Genomic DNA, 20,327 nt, shown 5'->3' with positions numbered 1-20,327 from the left:
AAAGACCGTACATTACATTTAACTTTATGTTTTAGAAGGGTCACTCATGCCCCAATAAAATTCAGATGACTGAAGTAATTGTCAACCCTTTCAGGTTGTTGACTGTTTTACGACGACACTGAAGTGGTCGTAAATAAAGAGTAGCTGATAAAACGTGAATAATACTAGTTTATGGCCAATAATCAAGTACTAACACAATTTTAATGCTTTTACAAAATAAATTATGGTTGGTTTGACATTGAAGGATCCTTTTGTTGGCGAGATTTATATATTTGTCTTGTTGTTTATGTCATAGCCAGTTGATTAACGGCCGTTTTCAATAACCTATCTATCCTTAGTTTAACTTACTAAAGGTAGATAAATCTATTCTTTTACGCTAACTAGATTGGATTATAATTATATTGGACATCAGTGAGGATAGTTAAGATCTTGTCATTATCGGTGACAGCAATGTATCCGTAAGTTAAACTAAGGACAGATAGGTTATTGAAAACGGCCATAAATCCATCAATAGTTAAATTAGTCGTTAGTACCAGGGGGTTGGTTAGTGGGAGGCTCCTTTGCACAGGATGCCGGCTACATTATGGGTAGCACAACGGCGCCTATTTCTGCCGTGAAGCAGTAATGTGGAAGCATAACTGTGTTTCGGTCTAGTGGAATTCCTGGGCAAATGAGACTTAACATCTTATGTCTCGAGGTGACGAGCGCAACTGTAGTGCCGCTCAGAATATTTGTGGTTTTTCAAGAAACCTGAGTGGAACTGCATTGTAATGGGTAGGGCGTATCAATTACCATCAGCTGCACGTCTCGTCTCTTTTTGCATAAAAAATGAAGTTACTTTATTTAGGAGATAGCAGAAAAACCACTGGCCCTATTGCGTTACCTACGTAACGTTTAATCAGAAGGCTGTTCAGCCATTTCGTTTTTTCATTCGCCATTTTGTTGTTGGTCAAGACCAACCCTATGCAAATTATAACCATACTTGTGTGGTCAGATTAGGTCATGTATATTAATTATTAGTTCAGTCAACACAAAAGTACATAAAACATGGAATTTAATTAAAGGACTAGCCAATAATTAACTCTAGGGAATTTGATTAATAAAAAGCCAAGTACTTATTAATTAAACTAGTCGGCTTCGATATTAACATATTGATAAAATATAAGATTAAAAATAATTAATATTAAAATTCTTTCAGTTCTTTCACAATATTATTTTATTACAGTATTTTCACAGTATTAGTTTATTATATTTATTATTATTATTTAAATTTATGTTACGAAGAAAACTGTGTGGTTCATTTCCTTGTCGATATTTAGTATCAATTTCCAAGCAACTTATTTTACATTGATTACCTAGCGATATTCAATGTTTTCACATTGGTTCACAATTTTTTTCACATTTAACTAGATACAATTATGTATCACAACTAATTCTGATATCTTTTTTCTTTACCTACTTTCTGAATTATTCTTCTCGAAATTGAGAATTTTATTTTCAGTTTCCGCCAGGTGATTGATGTTTGTATAAAACATTGTCTTATGAACTTTAAAATCAAGGAGTTTTTAAACATAACCATGATTTAGGGATGTTCAGATTATCACTCAATATCGTCTCGAACTAAGCAGATTTTGCTGAAATAGCAGGTAACGTTTTGGTGAAACTTATAAGACCTTATCATGTGTTGACAAAACCTTTGTTTAAAATGTTCTCAAGCACTTTGTAGATTAAGTTTAAAATCAAAAGTGTCGGCTAAGCATATTTAAGTTTGAGTTTAAAGATAAAACTAAACATTTTTGTTATTTTTTAAAGTGATAACCCTCACTTCTGGGATTAATTACACAAAAAATTTATTGAAGTAGGCGTTACTTTGCGGAAATCCATAATTATTCAAATGATTTGAGTTTTCTCGAGCCACGAGAGCAGTCTTGCCAGATTTTGGCGACTCAACATGAACTGAGGATGCCTCGTGAAGAGGCTAAACACGTGTCGAATTCTTCTTAACGTGCCGTCTCCTTGCGAAGGTTGGCAATTTCAACTTTCGACACAGCTGCTCTAAACAAAGATCTTGTGCTCTTCCCAAACCATTGGCGCAAGTTTTTAAGCCACGATATCCTTCTGCGGCCAGGCCTCCCCCTGCATGATTAGTTGAAGGAGTTCATATTTCTTGGCATTACGCCTCACATGTCCAAAATATTCTAACTTTCGTTCCTTAATAGACGTAAGTAGCCTTTCCCATTCTCTCTAACACAATGCTATTCCGTACGCGCTCTGTCCAAGAAATTCTCAGCATACGTCTGTACACCCACATCTCGAACGCTTCCAGTTTTTTTTTGTCATAGCTTCTGTCAGCGTCCAAGCTTCTACGTCGTATAGGAGTACAGAAAAGACATAGCACCGCGCTATGCGTATATGAGAAGAGAGATGTTTAGGTTCCGGTCACAAAGTACTTTTTCATTTTTGAAAAGGCGTTGCGTGCTTGCTCTATTCTGCATCGTATTTCGAGGCTGTGATCTCCTGAGTCGTCAACCATTGTGCCTAGATATCTGAACTTGGCAACCCTTTCAAGACTTTGACCATTGAGGCATAAAGACCACTTCTTTATCCCTCAATGGTCAAAGTCAGGTGTACGGCTTATTACCATGTACTTCGTCTTTTTCGTGTTGATGCTAATACCATACTCAGCACTGACGGAAGCTACGGAGTTGACTAGTCTTTGAAGGCCCTCAAGACTGTCCGCGATTAATATCGTTTCGTCTGCGTACCTAATATTGTTCAACATTTTGCCATTAATAGATATTCCGTCTGTGCTGTTATCAAGCGCTTCCGAAAATATGGCTTCAGCATACAAATTAAAAAGTAAGGGTGACAAAATACAGCTTTGTCGTACGCTCCTTTCTAACTCGATGTATGATGAAAGTTTCCCGTTGACCCTAATGTTTGCACGCTGTTTCCAATATAAGTTTCTGATAAATCGACAGTCTTTAAAGTCCAAGGCAATTTTCTGGAGCAGCTCCATCAATTTGACATGTTGAACTTGGCAACCCTTTCAAGACTTTGACCATTGAGGCATAAAGACCACTTCTTTATCCCTCAATGGTCAAAGTCAGGTGTACGGCTTATTACCATGTACTTCGTCTTTTTCGTGTTGATGCTAATACCATACTCAGCACTGACGGAAGCTACGGAGTTGACTAGTCTTTGAAGGCCCTCAAGACTGTCCGCGATTAATATCGTTTCGTCTGCGTACCTAATATTGTTCAACATTTTGCCATTAATTGATATTCCGTCTGTGCTGTTATCAAGCGCTTCCGAAAATATGGCTTCAGCATACAAATTAAAAAGTAAGGGTGACAAAATACAGCTTTGTCGTACGCTCCTTTCTAACTCGATGTATGATGAAAGTTTCCCGTTGACCCTAATGTTTGCACGCTGTTTCCAATATAAGTTTCTGATAAATCGACAGTCTTTAAAGTCCAAGGCAATTTTCTGGAGCAGCTCCATCAATTTGACATGTTGAACTCGGTCAATGGCCTTTTCATAGTCAATGAAGAGACAAATAGATTCATATCCCAGCATCTTTGTACCAGCACCTAATAGCCGAAAAGTGCGTCTCTTGTTTCCAAACCGCTTCTAAAACCAAACTGGGTATATGATAGTAAGGACTCACATTTTTTTTTTATTTTTTTATGGAATAGGAGGACAAACGAGCGTACGGGTCACCTGGTGTTAAGTGATCACCGCCGCCCACATTCTCTTGCAACACCAGAGAAATCACAAGAGCCTTGCTGGCCTTTAAGGAAGGTGTACGCGCTTTTTTAAGGTAGGAAGTAAGTAGGAAGGTACCCATGTCGTATTGTCCCGGAAACACCGCACAAGGAAGCTCATTCCATAGCTTTGTAGTACGAGGGAGAAAGCTCCTTGAAAACCGCACTGTAGAGGACCGCCACACATCCAGATGGTGGGGATGAAATCCTAACTTGTGGCGTGTCGTGCGAAGGTGGAATTCGTCGGCAGAAATCAGGTTAAACAGCTCTTCGGAACACTCTCCGTGATAAATGCGGTAGAAGACACACAATGAAGCGACGTCTCTACGCAATGCAATTCTTATGGCATGATAGACTTCACTTTTCGTAATGGCTGGTCCCGTGTCATCACAAACGAAATCTACAGGATCAGATCGAGTGTCATGAAACAGCTCAGTAACATATTGTTCCCATGTTACTTACATGTCATCGGTGGAAGATGCATAATTGCCATATTTATTGAGAAGAGTTACTTGTCTGCGTCCTTGATGTTTAGGAGATATAAGCTCTTTAATCTTCTTATGCATATTAAAACAGTCAAACTTCTTATCCTGTTTCTCTATCTCAGAACAAAGATTACCATACCATGTTTCTTTTGCCTGTCTTATTTTTTTCCGTATTAAAAGTTTTATTGTGTCATATTTTTCTTTGTTCGTTTTATTTTCACGTCTTTTATCCATTAAATCCATTATTTCGTCAGTAATCCATTTCTTTTTCTTCGTTCGTGGTGTCGACGTCAAGATCTTTTCACTTGTGTCAAGTATTGTCGTCTCAAAACTATGCCACGGTTGTTCCATGTCCGAGAAACCAGGATTAACATTGTTTCGTTTTAGCCTACAAATGTCGTCATTGATGGCTAAATGAAGTTGTTTTTTGGATTCAGGGTTTTTCAATTTGTCAAGGTCTATTCTGGTGATTTTTGGTTGTTGTTGGATTTTCTTTAACTGAAACTTTATTACGGCCACAATAGGATTGTGGTCAGATCCAATATCGGCTCCGGGATATGTTTTAGCAGATTTTATGCTATTCCTATGTCTTCTGCTGACCAATATGAAATCTATTTGATTACGTACGATCTTCTCTGGACTATCGGCTGGTGAACGCCAAGTGTAAAGTCTTCTAGGTGGTAACTTAAAGAATGTATTAGTGATGACAAACTCACGCTCCTGGCAGAACTGCACCAACCTTTCTCCTCGATCGTTTCGAACCCCAACCCCAAAAGTGCCAACAACATCGGGTACTGGACCTTGTCCGATTTTGGAGTTAAAATCACCCGTAATTATTGTTGTATCATGTTTTTTAATTATTTTGAGGGCTGTTTCTATGTCATCGTAAAATTCCTCATTCATATTGTCACTTTTGTCTGCAGTAGGTGCATAAACTTGGATTATGTTGATGTTAAACGGCTTAGCTTCAAGTTGTAATAACATTACCCGGTCCAAAATGGGAAGAAAATTCCTTACAGTAGATCGTAGAGCGTCTTTTATAATTACTGCAACACCATTTCTATGATATTGATTATCCCAGATAGTTGCATTGTATGGTTTTGAATCTATTCCTTTTGAACCCACTTCCGGGGTCCCTCAGGGCTCAAATTTAGGACCCCTGCTATTTTTGATCTTCATCAATGACCTTCTTGATAAAATGACATGTAAATGTTTAGCTTATGCTGATGATATTAAATTATACACCCAGATATCAAGAATTGAAGATTGCTATTTACTCCAGGATAGCGTTAATACTTTAAATGAATGGTGTAAAACTAACGACATGTCAGTAAATATAAAAAAATGTCAATTTATTAGCTTCACAAAAAAAAGGAATACAATAAATTTTAACTATTCCATAGATGGTACCAATTTAGTCAGGGTTGGTGTTCTACGTGATTTAGGTGTGTGGTTCGATTCATCATTAAGTTTTAAACATCATTATGAAACCATAGTGAAAAAAGCAAGTAGGATGCTAGGATTTATGATGCGCACATCAAAACCATTCAAGCACATAGATTCGCTAAAGATACTTTACACCTCACTAGTAAGACAGCAACTTGAGTACTGTTCCTCAGTCTGGGCACCCATTTACAAAGCTGACAAAGATAGTATAGAAACAGTTCAAAAGCGATTCATTAGAAAATTATGTATAAGAATGGGATTGAGACGAGCCATACCTGAGTATGAGGACCGCTTGGTATATTTTAAATTTCAAACTCTTAAATGCAGGCGAGAAATTGCTGACATGGCTATCCTACACAGGATTGTGCATGGGACTTTTAGCAATGATTTATTAACAGATGTTCACTTTATTACTCGCAAGCAAGCCACTCGTATGCCTACAATTTTTGCAATACCGCACTGTTACAACAATGTCGCATATAATAATCCACTTCATCGTATGTGCCAATTATATAACGAGTTAAATAGTATTAAAAATTGTGAAATTGACATATTTAATCAAAGTTTATATAATTTTAAAATAACAATTAAGAAGCACTGTACCATAGAACTCAAATATTAGTTGTACTTACATATTTTCAATGTGATTGTAAATAATATAACGCTGTGTACAATAGTTGGATTTACAATTTTATAGTGATAAGATCTTTATTTTTATTTTATATTACATATGTTTTACTTTGTAATCGTTTTTGTACCTAAATTAAATAAATAAATAAATAAAATAAATCATTGCTACCCGAATAGTAGACTGTAGCATTTTCTGAAGTAACTATACCATTTCCTTTCCACTTATTCCAAGGATATCAAGCTCTAATCTATTCATTTCCATTATAACATTTTCCAGTTTACCGTCTTCGTACAAGCTGCGGACATTCCAAGTTGCGATCTTTATGGCTGACCCGGAGATTCTTCTCACCCTCTGACCATTTAAGGTCTGCCGAGGACTAAGGGATATTGTTATATTTGTCTCAGCCATAATGATTTATCCTGGGAAATTAATAATGTGGTGGTTTTCCGTGGTCTTCCACATCGATGTTTGCTGCTTTCTGAATCTGGGATTCATAGGACAACAATATAACTGGTGACTGTACAGGCTTGTCCAGCTCACACTCACTCAGTCTACCACCTACGCAGCTGCCCGCAGTTGGAGGAGATTAATGCTTATTTACTGGCGGCATTGACTCGCCATGTCACAGGATTTTCATTGGGTCTTTTTAGTTTTTCTATAGAATAACCTTTCCTAGGGGCTGCGCCCCTCCGGCCACCGCTAGCGTCCCGCCCGGCGGCGTCGGTCCCGCGACCGAGGCCACCGGCGCCCGCGTCCGCGGCAACAGGTAACCAAGGCGGCAGCACCTTTGCCTTCATGTTCGAACTGTCAGAGCTGTTCGACATAGATGAAATCATAGCCCTGGCCAGCAGGCTCGAGGCTGTCCGGGACGACCCGCCGTCGCTCCTGCAAGTTATGGCAGACAACGGCAAAATATTCCGTGCCCTCACCGATATAGGGCGAAAGTATAAAAACATTCGCGATGCCTTATTACGTAAGCGGACGGGTTAAACCACATACGCTCCTTATAGCGTATTTTAACGCCAAAGGCCTTAATCCTCAACTAGACTTGGTGAAGGAGTTCGCTCACGAACATCAATTAGACCTATTCTTAGTGCAAGAGACATTTCTAAAACCACGTATACGCGATCCGCGTATCGCTAATTATAACTTACTCAGGAATGATCGCACCACTCGTATAGGCGGCACCCTCATTTATTTTAAAAGGTCTCTACACTGTATCCTAGTCCTACACTAGATCCTCCGGTCCTCACTAACATCGAGGCCTCTGCCATCCGGGTCAGTATGGCGAATCACCAGCCGATCACTGTTATTTCAGCTTATCTTCCGCCCAACAAACAAGTATTATAGTATTATACACAGATATAGAAGCATTACTCGGCCACGGGGCCACAGTCATAGTGGGCGGCGATCTTAACGCCAAACACTCCAGCTGGAACAGTAGAGCCACAAATAGAAACGGAATCTTATTAGATTCGCTGACAGACACGCTGAACTTTTCAGTAATAGCATCCGACGAACCAACACATTATCCGGATAACGTCGCGCACCGACCCGACATTCTAGACGTTGCGTTACTTAAGAACGTAACGCTCAATGTAAATTCAATCGAGGTTTTCAACGAATTAGAGTCAGACCACCGGCCTGTCGTCCTAAATCTAGGCCCACCGGTTAACTTTCAACCACCGACGAAAACAGTGATCGACTGGCAACGGCTGGAAAAGGATCTCGAGTCTATCAAGTCCGACGACCTTGACCTTATACCGGACGTCATCAACTCGGTCGACACGGCTCACAGTGCTATCTCTCATGTGACGTCACATATACAAAATAGGATCAAGGCCTGCTCCAGGCAGGTTCCGACGATGCAACCGCATCGCCTAAACCTGCCTCCAGAGGTCAGGAACTTACTCACACAGAAGCCCAGAGCCACTAGACTTTACGATAGGTATCCGTCGGTCGAGAATACATGTGGCTTTCTGGAAGCTGCCTCGCGCGTTCAAACAGGAGCCGCCCACTGTCATGCCTCCTTTGGACAGACCGGAACTGCAGCCGGCGCTCGATGACGATGAGAAGGCTGAATGCCTCGCCGATAGTCTCAAGAGTCAGTGCTCTCCAAATGCAGCAGCCGACCCGACACACGTTGACGAAGTTGATCGTGAAGTTGCACGTCGCTCCGCTCTGAGCCCTTCAGGCGATGTAATAAAACCCACCTCTTACGAAGAGGTGAAGCTAATCATTAAGGAGCTTAACTCCAAGAAGGCCCCGGGGCCTGACACTATAAACAATAGGGTTCTTAAAATCCTACCCTCGACTCTTATTACTTTATTGGTTACCATTTTTAATATTCTATTGTCTAACAGCGCGTTCCCCGAACAATGGAAGGATTCCATTGTTATCGGTATCCCAAAACCCAATAAACCTAAAGCTAATCCGAGTAGCTATAGGCCTATTAGCTTAATTAACTCGATCGGGAAACTTTACGAAAGATTAATTCTCGCGCGTCTTAATCATTACATCGCGGAGCTCAACCTGATACCCGACATACAGTTCGGATTCAGAACCGCTCACTCGTGTCCCCAGCAGGCTCACCGACTCACCGAGTACATTCTCGTACGGCGTCAACTTCACGCTACCACGGCAGCCGTGTTTTTCGATGTCGCGAAGGCATTCGACAAGGTATGGCACAACGGCTTAGTATTCAAGCTGTATCAATTGAGAGTGCCAGACAGGCTCGTGCGCATCATACGAGCCTACCTTACTGATCGCTGCTTCCGATATCGAGTAGAGGGCACCCTATCCTCACCCAGACCCATCAGGTCTGGCGTGCCACAGGGTTCAGTCCTCTCTCCCACTCTTTTCTCGCTCTTCACGAGCGACATTCCCAAGTTTCCGAGTGTCCAGCTCGCTCAGTACGCTGACGATACGGCACTCTACTTTGGCTCCGCTCTATTGAACCGCTCAACCTTGAGCAGGAACATTAAAGTGCTTCAAGCCGCCGTCGATGAACTAGGCAACTGGTTCAGAAAATGGCGGATTGAAGTGAACCCCACCAAGAGTGCAGCGGTACTCTTCGGTAACGCGAATAGTATCCGCGCTAAAAAACGACCGACCGACGTCATTAAATTGTATGAAACACCCATACTGTGGGTGAAGGATTACAAATACTTAGGAGTCACGTTCAACAGCAATATGAACTTCAAGAAACATATTGATACGGTATGCAATAGAGCCCGATTTGTCCTCAGTCGCCTTTATCCACTTGTGTGTGGGCGAAGCAAACTTCCGCTCAAACACAAAGTGACGCTGTACAAAACAATCGTACGGCCTATACTGTCATACGCAAGCGTCGTTTTCGCGCACACCCGACCGAGCTACTTACGTCGTTTGCAAGTAGTTCAAAATAAATTCACGCGCATGGCAACCGGAGCCCCGTGGTTCATCCGAAACGTTGACCTTCACCGCGACCTAGAGCTTCCGACGATAGCTCAACACTTTAAAGAGATCTCGCGACGCTTCTTTGACAAGGCGCCTAACCATGCCAACATCTTGGTTAGGAAGGCATGCGGGTACACCACCCTTCACCATAGTCTCAACCCAATAAGACGTCCCAGACACGTAACGGTAGACCCGGATGACGACATCACCATCGCGAACGCGACACCCACACAAACACCGACACAGACACGCAAACACCGCCTTCGCATGCGTAGGCGCGGTCAACCACCGCAAACCACTGGCACTCATCGCTCTGACGATGGCCAGCGGCCCGCACCCTAGATACACCCCAAATTGTTTTGATACCCGACGAGACGTTAGTCCTCGTCCTGTAATCGCTTCACTACACTCACTCACACACGGACTGACTGACGGACTGACATACACCACTTACACAATCACAAACACATTCCACAAACAGACACAAACACAAACATACATGCACACAAACATTTACACTACGTACATACATACAAACACACATACATACAATCATAAACACACACATACACACTTACATACATTACACAAAACATCACCACACTCGCCGGCGAGTGTGTTCTTATCACCTTTTCATCTTTCATCTTCATTTCATCTTCATTTTCATTCTCTCTCCTTCCCACAAGCACACAGGTCTGAGGTTCGAGTCTCCTTAGGAGACGCCCCGCGACTGTTGTTGCATAGTCTTTGCGGCCTCCACGGCCCACGTCCTACTTCGCTGTGAAAGCCAGGGCTGCTAACAGCACAGAGGAGGTTTTAGTCGGTATGGGGTGTCCGCTTACGCGGACACTCGAGTCCGACATATTATATACGTAACCGTATTTCCTCCTCTCAAAAAAAAAAAAATCCTAGGGGCTCTACACGCTACACCCTCTAATCCTGCCGGTGTCTGGTCGGGGACTGCCGAAGCAGCTAGGGATAATATCTTACAGCCGTTCCACTATCCGCCACCTGTGGACCCCGGTAGTAGCTCACACCTAAGCCCTACCGTGTCGAATTGCTTAAAGACAAACATTGACAGAATTAACACTAAAGAAAACTCAAACCATTTGATTAATTACACATATCAAATTTGTGAACAAAATTTATGAACGATGCGGGACTCGAACCCGCGACCTTTCACGTTCCGTGCGTGCCGTTGATAAATATTGTATGTCTTGTCCAACGCTCCGGTTGTGGCTTTTTCTACAAGATCTACTTTACAGATGACAACCCGCTCAACCCCAATATTTGCATATTATTAAATTGACTTGATGTTTCATAAATTTTGTTTTCAAATAAAAACCCTTTACTTTATTTACTCACGTATGTAATAGATGTGCAAATGACGGTAAAGAACATTTGGTAAAAGATCTATTGTTTTATATACCTACCTACCTACATAGTCCAAATTAAACAACCGCTAATGTTAGGACTACAGAACGTCAGCTTACTAAGTGTTAAAAACAGCCGACATACTTGCAGGTAGAAGTTTTGAGTGAGGTACGGGTAAGTTGACATAAACAGGCATCGGTTAACCCGGAGCGGAATTCTTGACAACCTGACAGCTGTGACGGGTTAATTTGTTTCTGTTCACTGTACTCACTTATTGGAAGTGTTATAAGCCAGTTTATGTGACCGTGAGTTGTAAAAGGTGAGTGTGATATTACAGTACCTACCTACATGAGAACCAATTTTCCAATTTAGTATATTCGAATTTTTGGGCAATGTTAATAACATGTCAGTAATTAATTTAGTCATTAGGAACTCTTTATTTCGTTATTTCTGCGTGTTTTTTTCTTTGTCTTTGATTATGTTTTATTGATTTGTACCTATTTATTATTAAAAATAAATTGCATGAGTGACTCCGTTGTAGACACGCTAAAAGTCAATCAACTTGAAAAGTTTTTTTTATAGTTTGGTTTGCTTGAACACAGGGTTGTTTTTTTTTCAGAATGGAAACTTACAAAACTCAAAGGAACTAGCTGCAAAACGAAACAGGTTGGCCAAATATGAAAACCCACTTTGTTGGTTGAGTTTGTAAGTCAAATCCTACTATTTGACAGTAGAATATTTTATCTGTGAGGTTATTTTATTTTAACCTAATTCATACATACATAAAATCACGCCTCTTTCCCGTAGGGGTAGGCAGAGACCACTTCTTTCCATTTGCTACGATCCTTACATACTTGTTTCGCTTCGTTCACTTTCATTATTCCTTTTATACATGCTCTTCGGTTTAGGGTACTCTTGACCTGGCCTTTTTTCAAGACGTCCCTGTTTTGATCTTGAAACGTCCGCCTAGGTCTACCCCTTCCAACACTTTCATTCACACTGGCCTTATACTCTTTCTTCGTCAATCGTTCTTCATTCATTCTCTCAACATGTCCAAACCATCTCAGCATACCTACTTCATATAACTGTTAAAATACCTGTTTTTCAAATTGCGAAATAATTCACCGACATGTCATTTAATTAATTGGACATACATATATAAAATCATCATATTTACTTAATCATACAACAATAAGACTTATAAGCAACAAAAGCGTATATAGATAACTATTACTAATTGTATAACTAATTATAGGTAAATATGAATAAAAATATTTGAATTCAATCTACAGTGCTATCCGTCCCTAATTAAAAGTTACAGTAGATACCTATACATTATTAAATTGTTTTACAACGCGTCCTAAACACAAATAATCATATATTTAAAATTACTTCCTCCTCCCTGCGTCGTAATCCTCAGTACTAAGGGGCGTGACCACCCCTCTGTATCACTTTCTCACGTATGATCGCTCTCCATCTATTCCTGTCTCTGGCGGTGTGAAAGGCATTGTGAACCGTAGAGTCGAGGGCGGAGCGGATCTGGTCGGACCATCGTGTTGGACTGCGTCCACGAGGCCTTTTCCCATCTATTTTGCCGACCACAATGAGCCTCTCAAGGTCTCCATCGTCCTTCCTTGCGATGTGACCGAAGTATTCTATAACTGCGCAGACATTCGGAAGACAATCGCCGCAATCTTCAAGCTGGCCCACATTCTAGCGCTCTACAAAGCGCAGGTCCGGCCACACATGGAGTATTGCTGTCATCTCTGGTCTGGTGCACCCCAGTATCTGCTCGATCCATTTGACCGCGTGCAACGTAGAGCAGCTCGAATTGTCGGGGGCTCAGTGCTCTGTGAACGGCTGGATCTCTTGGCGTTGCGTAGAGACGCTGCTTCATTGTGTGTCTTCTACCGCATTTATCACGGACAGTGTACCGAAGAGCTGTTTAACCTGATTCCTGCCGCCGAATTCCACCTTCGCACGACACGCCACAAGTTAGGATTTCATCCCCACCATCTGGATGTGTGGCGGTCCTCCACGGTGCGGTTTTCAAGGAGCTTTCTCCCTCGTACTACAAAGCTATGGAATGAGCTTCCTTGTGCGGTGTTTCCGGGAAAATACGACATGGGTACCTTCAAAAAAAGCGCGTTCACCTTCCTTAAAGGCCGGCAACGCTCTTGTGATTCCTCTGGTGTTGCAAGAGAATGTGGGCGGCGGTGATCACTTAACACCAGGTGACCCGTACGCACGTTTGTCCTCCTATTCCATAAAAAAAAATCGCGAGGAGATCCTGAGTTCACGCAGTATGGAGAGATTAGATCGAAATGCTGTCCAGGGTATACGGAGCATCGTTCTTCAGCACCACATCTCAAAAGCATCAATGCGTTTGCGGTCTGCAGCTTTCAGTGTCCAAGTCTCAGCGCCGTAATAAATATATACGAAAAATAAAATTACTTACACAAACTTAAATACAGCTTATATAATAAGTGATCATAAAACAACAATAATATAGTTAAGGTTAGAAACAAAAAATATATTGAAATAATGACAAAAAAGAAAATAATAACGTTATAATTTTGCTTGGTTTGCCAAAAAAACTGGAATTTACTTTTATGCTATTTATTTTATGCAATCTCTATTCTTCTTTCTGAGTCTGGGCAACGAATCATGATTAATAAGTACCTACGAGAATTTCTTTTGAGTTAAATTGATTAGATTTATTGAAATTTCAACATGACATCTTTAAGACTGTGCATTGTTGATAATTTCAATAATTAATTTAATAGTGTTTTTGGTTTATTAATAATATTACCTATATTATAATTGAAAATAAGTTTTAAAAATAAATCAAAATTAAAAGTTTACATTATTGTTTTTAAACATTATGAACTTGAAAACTTGAAAAGTTGATTGACTTTTTAGTTTGGCTTGCTTGAACACGGGGTTGCTTTTTTTTCAGAATGGAAACTTACAAAACCCAAAGAAACTAATGCAAAACGAAACAAGTCGACTAAGTCATTAAATAGTGAAAATTTTAACAACTTACCTTAAAGAGTTATTATGAGATGAATTAATGTCTTTCAGGTGAATTTTCATCCTGAAATAGCTAAATAGCTGTCTCATTATAGTAGCATCTGAGGTGTTTGCTGCATATGGTCCAAAAATATCTACAATGTAACCGTCAGTAGCCACTATTAAAATGGCTATACAAGATTTGCAAACTTGTGCAAACTATATTATTTTTTTTTAAATAAATAATTTTAAGATTTTTGTAAATATAATATATAAGTGCCATCACAAATTACGATAGGATTATTTTCAAATTTTCCAAATAGACCTTGCGGTATGATCAGATTTCTGTGTGAGAAACCGTGTAAGAAAAATATTATTGCCATATTCTCGAGCTTGGACAACTTCTTTCTGTTCGTCCTTACCAAGTATGGCAAATAATACCTTTTAATAAATATATTAAAAAGCTCAAAATATAACATCTACAATAAGTTAAGAAAACGAAAACATCGAAAATAACATAACGATAGATCGATTCCTTTGATAACATCATATCAACCTAAATAATTAACCAATAAATAATCCAAGTCGGGCAGGCTTTCTTCTTGGACTTTTTGCTATACCAAAGCTATACAAACATTTTGGCGTCAGTTGAAGGCAGTTAATCAACATAAATACCATGTTGACATTAGGCTAATAAAAAAGAATAAATATACACTTTTGTCTTTGTAATACTGCTGTATTAAAAAAAAACTTTGATATTTAATTCAACAAAAACGCAGGTGTTTAAAATTATAGAAGTAGCTTTTTTAGACTACTTAATTTATTGTTTTATAGGGCATAGTTTGGTTTTGTTTAGTGACCGCAAGAATTAAAAACACACTCCATACAAAAACGGGTCATGTATTTTAATTAAATAATAAGGGTATGTTCCGATATGCACTGCGAGCACTGCACAGTCCTATCACTGTAGAAAAATTTGTTCCGTTATGGACTGCCAGTATACTGCCGCATTACTCTAGGGAAATATAATATGACGTTATAAATCGCCGCCATGTTCTACTGTGAGCACTGGCGTTTTCGAGGTAAGGTACTCGCAGTAGTTTGATCACGTGATCAGTAAAAACCACTCGAGTGCTCAGGCAGATTTATAAACAATACCTAAGTTTAATCCCCAATATTTTTAATTTGACAGTACTCCAACAACAGTTTTTTTTTTAATGAACTAGAAATCTTTGGTACACTCATTTGAATGCTGCGTCAAAAAATGCGGCTGACAGTATACGGGATTGCGTTCCATTTTAAATGGTAACCAATATTAATATATATAATATAAAAGAAACGGCTTCATAGTATACTCAATTGACGTCACACTTTACAGTGGTCGTGGTGCATATCGGAACACACCCTAAGTACTTACCAATTGTCTTTGTACGCATTAACTGACATTTGAAGAAGAACATGAACTGACATTTCTGACGTTGACAGTTGACACTTGACAAATGGGAAATATTGTTATGACGTGCGCCGGATATTTTTGTTTTGCTTAATTTTAAACAATTTTATTTACTAGATTCTTAACTAAGCTGAAAGGATTCTTATTGAATATCTATCAAAATGAGTGAAGAATCATATGAAGATAGACAAAACAATGAATTAGTTGCATTACAGGTACGTGAAGTATATTTATAATTTATCAATCTTGTAAAGGAAACCTCAGCAGTTTGTAGAATACACAACGTATGAGTAATTTTTATTTTAAACTGTAATTTGTTTGTTATATATATAATATATTTTACATATTAATAATAATTGAAATTTTGTTACTATTCAACATATTTAATTCCAGGCAATCTATGGTGATGCTGTAGTTGACATTCGTAAGAAAGCAGTTTGGAATGAATGGAGACCATTAAACCTTCTACTGACGCTCCAACCACTTCACAATTCTGAAGGGGTTCACTGTTCGGCCACATTGAACTTTAAATGCTGTCATAACTACCCTGATAAGTAAGTATATATTGTTATACGATAAGTAGGTTAAGTATATTTTTTTTTATGGAATAGGAGGACAAACGAGCGTAGGGGTCACCTGGTGTTAAGTGATCACCGCCGCCCACATTCTCTTGCAACACCAGAGGAATCACAAGAGTGTTGCCGGCCTTTAAGGAAGGTGTATGCGTTTTTTTGAAGGTACCCATGTCGTATCGTCCCGGAAACACCGCACAAGGAAGCTCATTCCACAGCTTTGTAGTACGTGGAAGAAAGCTCCTTAAATTTAAACCAATATAACAATAATAGTTAAAGTTTAGATACATACCTAAATCTGAGGATTCTGACTGTGCCAAGGTATATAAGTTCATATGTATCCTGGTATGTGCATTGATTTTCTAGCAAGGTAGGCACAGTGGATCTAACTAGTCGTAGTTGAGATTTGGAATATGCAAAGATTGCTTACCGTAGGTATTTAGTATCTAGTGTATGGAAAAAATTTATGAGTGGGTTTTCAATAGAAGTTTGATAATAAAATAACAGAACCAAATTAACTTTAACACTAGTACTATATTTATTTAGGTTCATAAGGCGGTAGGCACTGACTAATTGCCTATATGATATGCACACCCCTGTGTGTATCATCACTTACATATTATCTATTATGTTTTTCTTGCCAGGAAATGATATTTATTTAATTGTTTGTAAAGCAAATGGTGCAACTCTTACCATCAGGTTTTCATTATTATTCTCATAAAAAAAATTTTTAGTATGTTGTGTTGACCAAACTTTCATGCAACTATTACCATAACTTTAAACATGTTAATGTGTTCATTATTACACTACTTTCAGACCACCTCTTGTATCAGTGACTAAAGTGAATGGCCTCTCAGATGATAACGCAGCCAAATTGCTAAAAGAGTTGAACAATATGGCAGCACAGCTTTGTGGTGAAGTTATGTTATACCAATTAGCACAGCATACACAGGTGATAATTCAAAATAAACTTTTAAAATTCATTAAAAAAAGCGACTTTAAATACTAAAAGCTTCAAAATAACTTAAATTAATACACCACTTATGCAAACCCAATACATTTAATATTAATAAAGTATATTTAAGTGGGCATTATTTTGCGGAAATCCATATTCATCCAAATGTTTTGAGTTTTCTTGAGTGTTAATTGCGCGAATATTTGTGTTCAAACAATTCGACATGTGTGCCTCTACATGAGGCATCCTTAGAAGATGTTGACTTGCCAATCTCTGGCAGGAAACTCATTCAGGGTCTCAGCAAAATAAAATTAGTTTTCTAATTTAATTTGTTTAATTAATCCCTGAAATCTGGGTTGTCAATTAAAAAAAATAAATTGTTTAGATTTGAAAGAGCAACATTTTAAGTAATTAATTTCCTAATATATTGAAGTTGAGCAGGTTATCAACTGTAAAGTAGATCCTGTAGATGAAGCCACAACCTTAGAGTTATGAGAACAAGGCATACAAGAAATTTATTTTTAATTTTATTAAAAATATGTCACTTGAAGGGTTAGCTCAGTGTAAAGAGTGCTCACATGGATTTTTTTTATGTAATAGGAGGACATTCGAGCGTACGGGTCACCTGTTGTTAAGTGATCACCGCCACCCACAATCTCTTGCAACACCAGAGGAATCACAGGAGCGTTGCCGTACTTTAAGGAAGGTGTACGCGCTTTTTTGAAGGTACCCATGTCGTATCGTCCCTGAAACACCGCACATGGAAGCTCATTCCACAGCTTCGTAGTACGTGGAAGAAAGCTCCTTGAAAACCGCACTGTGGAGGCCACACATCCAGATGGTGAGGATGATATCCTAACTTGTGGCAAAGGTGGAATTCGGCGGCAGGAATCAGGTTAAACAGCTCTTCGGAACACTCCCCGTGATAAATGTGGTAGAAGACACACAATGAAGTGATTTCTCTACAGAATGTTAGAAGTTGTGGGTTCAAGGCCCTCAATATTCATAAATTTTGTTTTCAAATTTATTTTGTGTAGTTATGTATACAACTTGAACATAAATTGATTGTGGAGCTCATTTTAGTGTATTTCTAGCAATTCCTTCACGACCACAACAAGCCTACACTTTCGTTTTACGAGGAAATGTTGAAACATAAGACTGAAATAGAAAAGTTGAAACAGCATGATATACAAGTTAAGGAGGATCTAGAGGTATGTACTGAATATCACTTAATTTTTTTGGACATCCACACAGTTACATTCTAAGATCTATCTACACCCATGCTTTAAATCCTCTATAAAAGATTCTTAAATAGTTATCTTATTGCCAACATTAAGACACACAATGTCCTAATTAATATTACATCATTCAGTCGAGTGTTGTAATTAAATTCTTTACAACATTACAACAGTGGTTTGGATGGTGTAATGGTTACTAGGACTGTCTTTTTTAATGTTAGCAGTAAGCTAACTGTTTCAGAATCTCTTAGAGGATTCTTATTATGTGTAAGATATTGTAGGAACTGTTGATAATTAGGTATTAAAATACTCATGTGATACAAAATTATCACCCAACACATTCGTGTTTTAATACCCTTTATTAAACAACAGTTGCAAAAATAACTATTAAAAAACGCCAAAACCAAAAGTCAACATATAGTTATGGTTGATAAATCTAATGATTATTAATTGAGAATCTTGTTTCAGGCTTGTTTTGTGCATCTGTTAATTAATGCTCTAAACTAAAATGAATTTATTCTATGTATGCTTTAATGGTTTGTAAATGTAATTTTTCTACTTATATTTCATAATTTACTCAATACAAACCCTCAAACTATAATACAAAATTCATGCAGGTCGTTTGGTTGTGATCATTTTCAGACGAGTCTGCTGTATTAAAATGAAAACCTTAAAAATAGTTCATTATCTACAGCTTCAAGTGTATGATGATGACTTAATTTCATTTTAATTTGTGGAAGTTAGAGCCAACATTTAAAAAAAGCGCACGGACCTAAAAATGTCGCGGACTAAGATTGCGCATGCGTGGTAGACATCGCCCATCATTAGCACCTCATTTCTGATCATTTTCATTTTATATGCACCTAAGTCTATCTATCCTCTGCTCTTGACTCCAGCAAGCGTAAGGGAGCTAATTTGTAGAAATTACTATTATTTTTACACCACTTTAAATAATCTGTATGTCTCTAAATCTTTTGTACATGCCAGTTATTGATATTTTTGCTTTGTGTCTTTTAAATTTAGTCTCCTTGTTGATAATTTTACGTTTGTGCATGAATAGTGTTGTTTTGTCAAATAAAGTAAAATAAATAAAATATATTCCTATGCATTTATTTCATGGTCGTAGACTTACTATTGCTTCTGCATGTAATTATTTTTCATTGTAACAATCTTGGTGTCTATATAAGTGCCATTCAACTTCGCCTAAACACAAACTATCAAACTAGCACTCATTCCTTGCCAGTTGCATAAACTACGTCGAATACAAAACATAAATTTTAGCCGGCATATTTTTTTAGCGTCAGAAAATGAAAGATGAAATACAGAGAAGGCAACTAACTCTTAAAAGTTCTGAAAGAAGAGATCACAAGTGTAGCTTGAATACTGAAGATGAGAACAATGGACAGGGGGACGCGCCTAAACTTTTATAGTAAGTATATTTTTAACTATGTTGCCTGTGTTAGGGTCGAATATTACTGGGCTCTTTAGGGCTATATTCCACCCGGACACCATGGCGGCGCAACCAGTCGCCGCTACCAACAAAATCTATACAGCTCTATAGAGAGCTACTCACCTGGTTTCCGTTTGGTTGCGCAACCGATTTGGTAGCGCGACCAGCTTGGACGCGAGCACAGAATGTTTCTGGTCATCGATCAGAGCTGTATGGTGTCTCACTCACTCGGCCGCCTGTGACGCTACTACCTCATTGCATGCCACATCTGTGCACAGTTTTTTATTGTGTTTGTGAATTGCATACGTTGGAAAATTTTGATACAGAAAGGATTATCATCGACATTCAAAGTAGAACATCAATTTCATCAAATCAAGATGAAATGCTAAGGCTGAATAAGGATGAACCCACCACTGTTTCATTTTTCTCTTGAACTTTCTTTTCTTACTTACATAGCAGCAGTGCTATTTTTTCGGAGGTACATTTTGATACCGTCTCAGTGTGGT

At 38.8% G+C, this 20,327-nt stretch overlaps 1 protein-coding gene across 2 annotated transcripts in view; it reads left to right on the top strand.

Annotated features, from left to right (window-relative positions):
- The first annotated feature begins 15,680 nt into the window (after positions 1-15,680).
- LOC126964913 (eIF-2-alpha kinase GCN2) overlaps positions 15,681-20,327 on the top strand; it is a 42,352-nt gene continuing 37,705 nt past the window's right edge. For both annotated transcript variants that reach the window (XM_050808228.1, XM_050808229.1), the window contains exons 1-5: positions 15,681-15,821; positions 16,000-16,160; positions 16,995-17,130; positions 18,228-18,344; positions 19,670-19,800. In XM_050808228.1, coding sequence (XP_050664185.1) covers positions 15,768-15,821; positions 16,000-16,160; positions 16,995-17,130; positions 18,228-18,344; positions 19,670-19,800 — 599 coding nt within the window. In that variant the 5' untranslated portion in view covers positions 15,681-15,767. The remainder of the gene's footprint in view (positions 15,822-15,999; positions 16,161-16,994; positions 17,131-18,227; positions 18,345-19,669; positions 19,801-20,327) is intronic.

This window comes from Leptidea sinapis, chromosome 6 (genome assembly GCF_905404315.1).
Source record: "Leptidea sinapis chromosome 6, ilLepSina1.1, whole genome shotgun sequence".
Taxonomy (NCBI): Eukaryota; Metazoa; Arthropoda; class Insecta; order Lepidoptera; family Pieridae; genus Leptidea; species Leptidea sinapis.
This window is presented reverse-complemented; position numbering and strand designations above follow the sequence as displayed.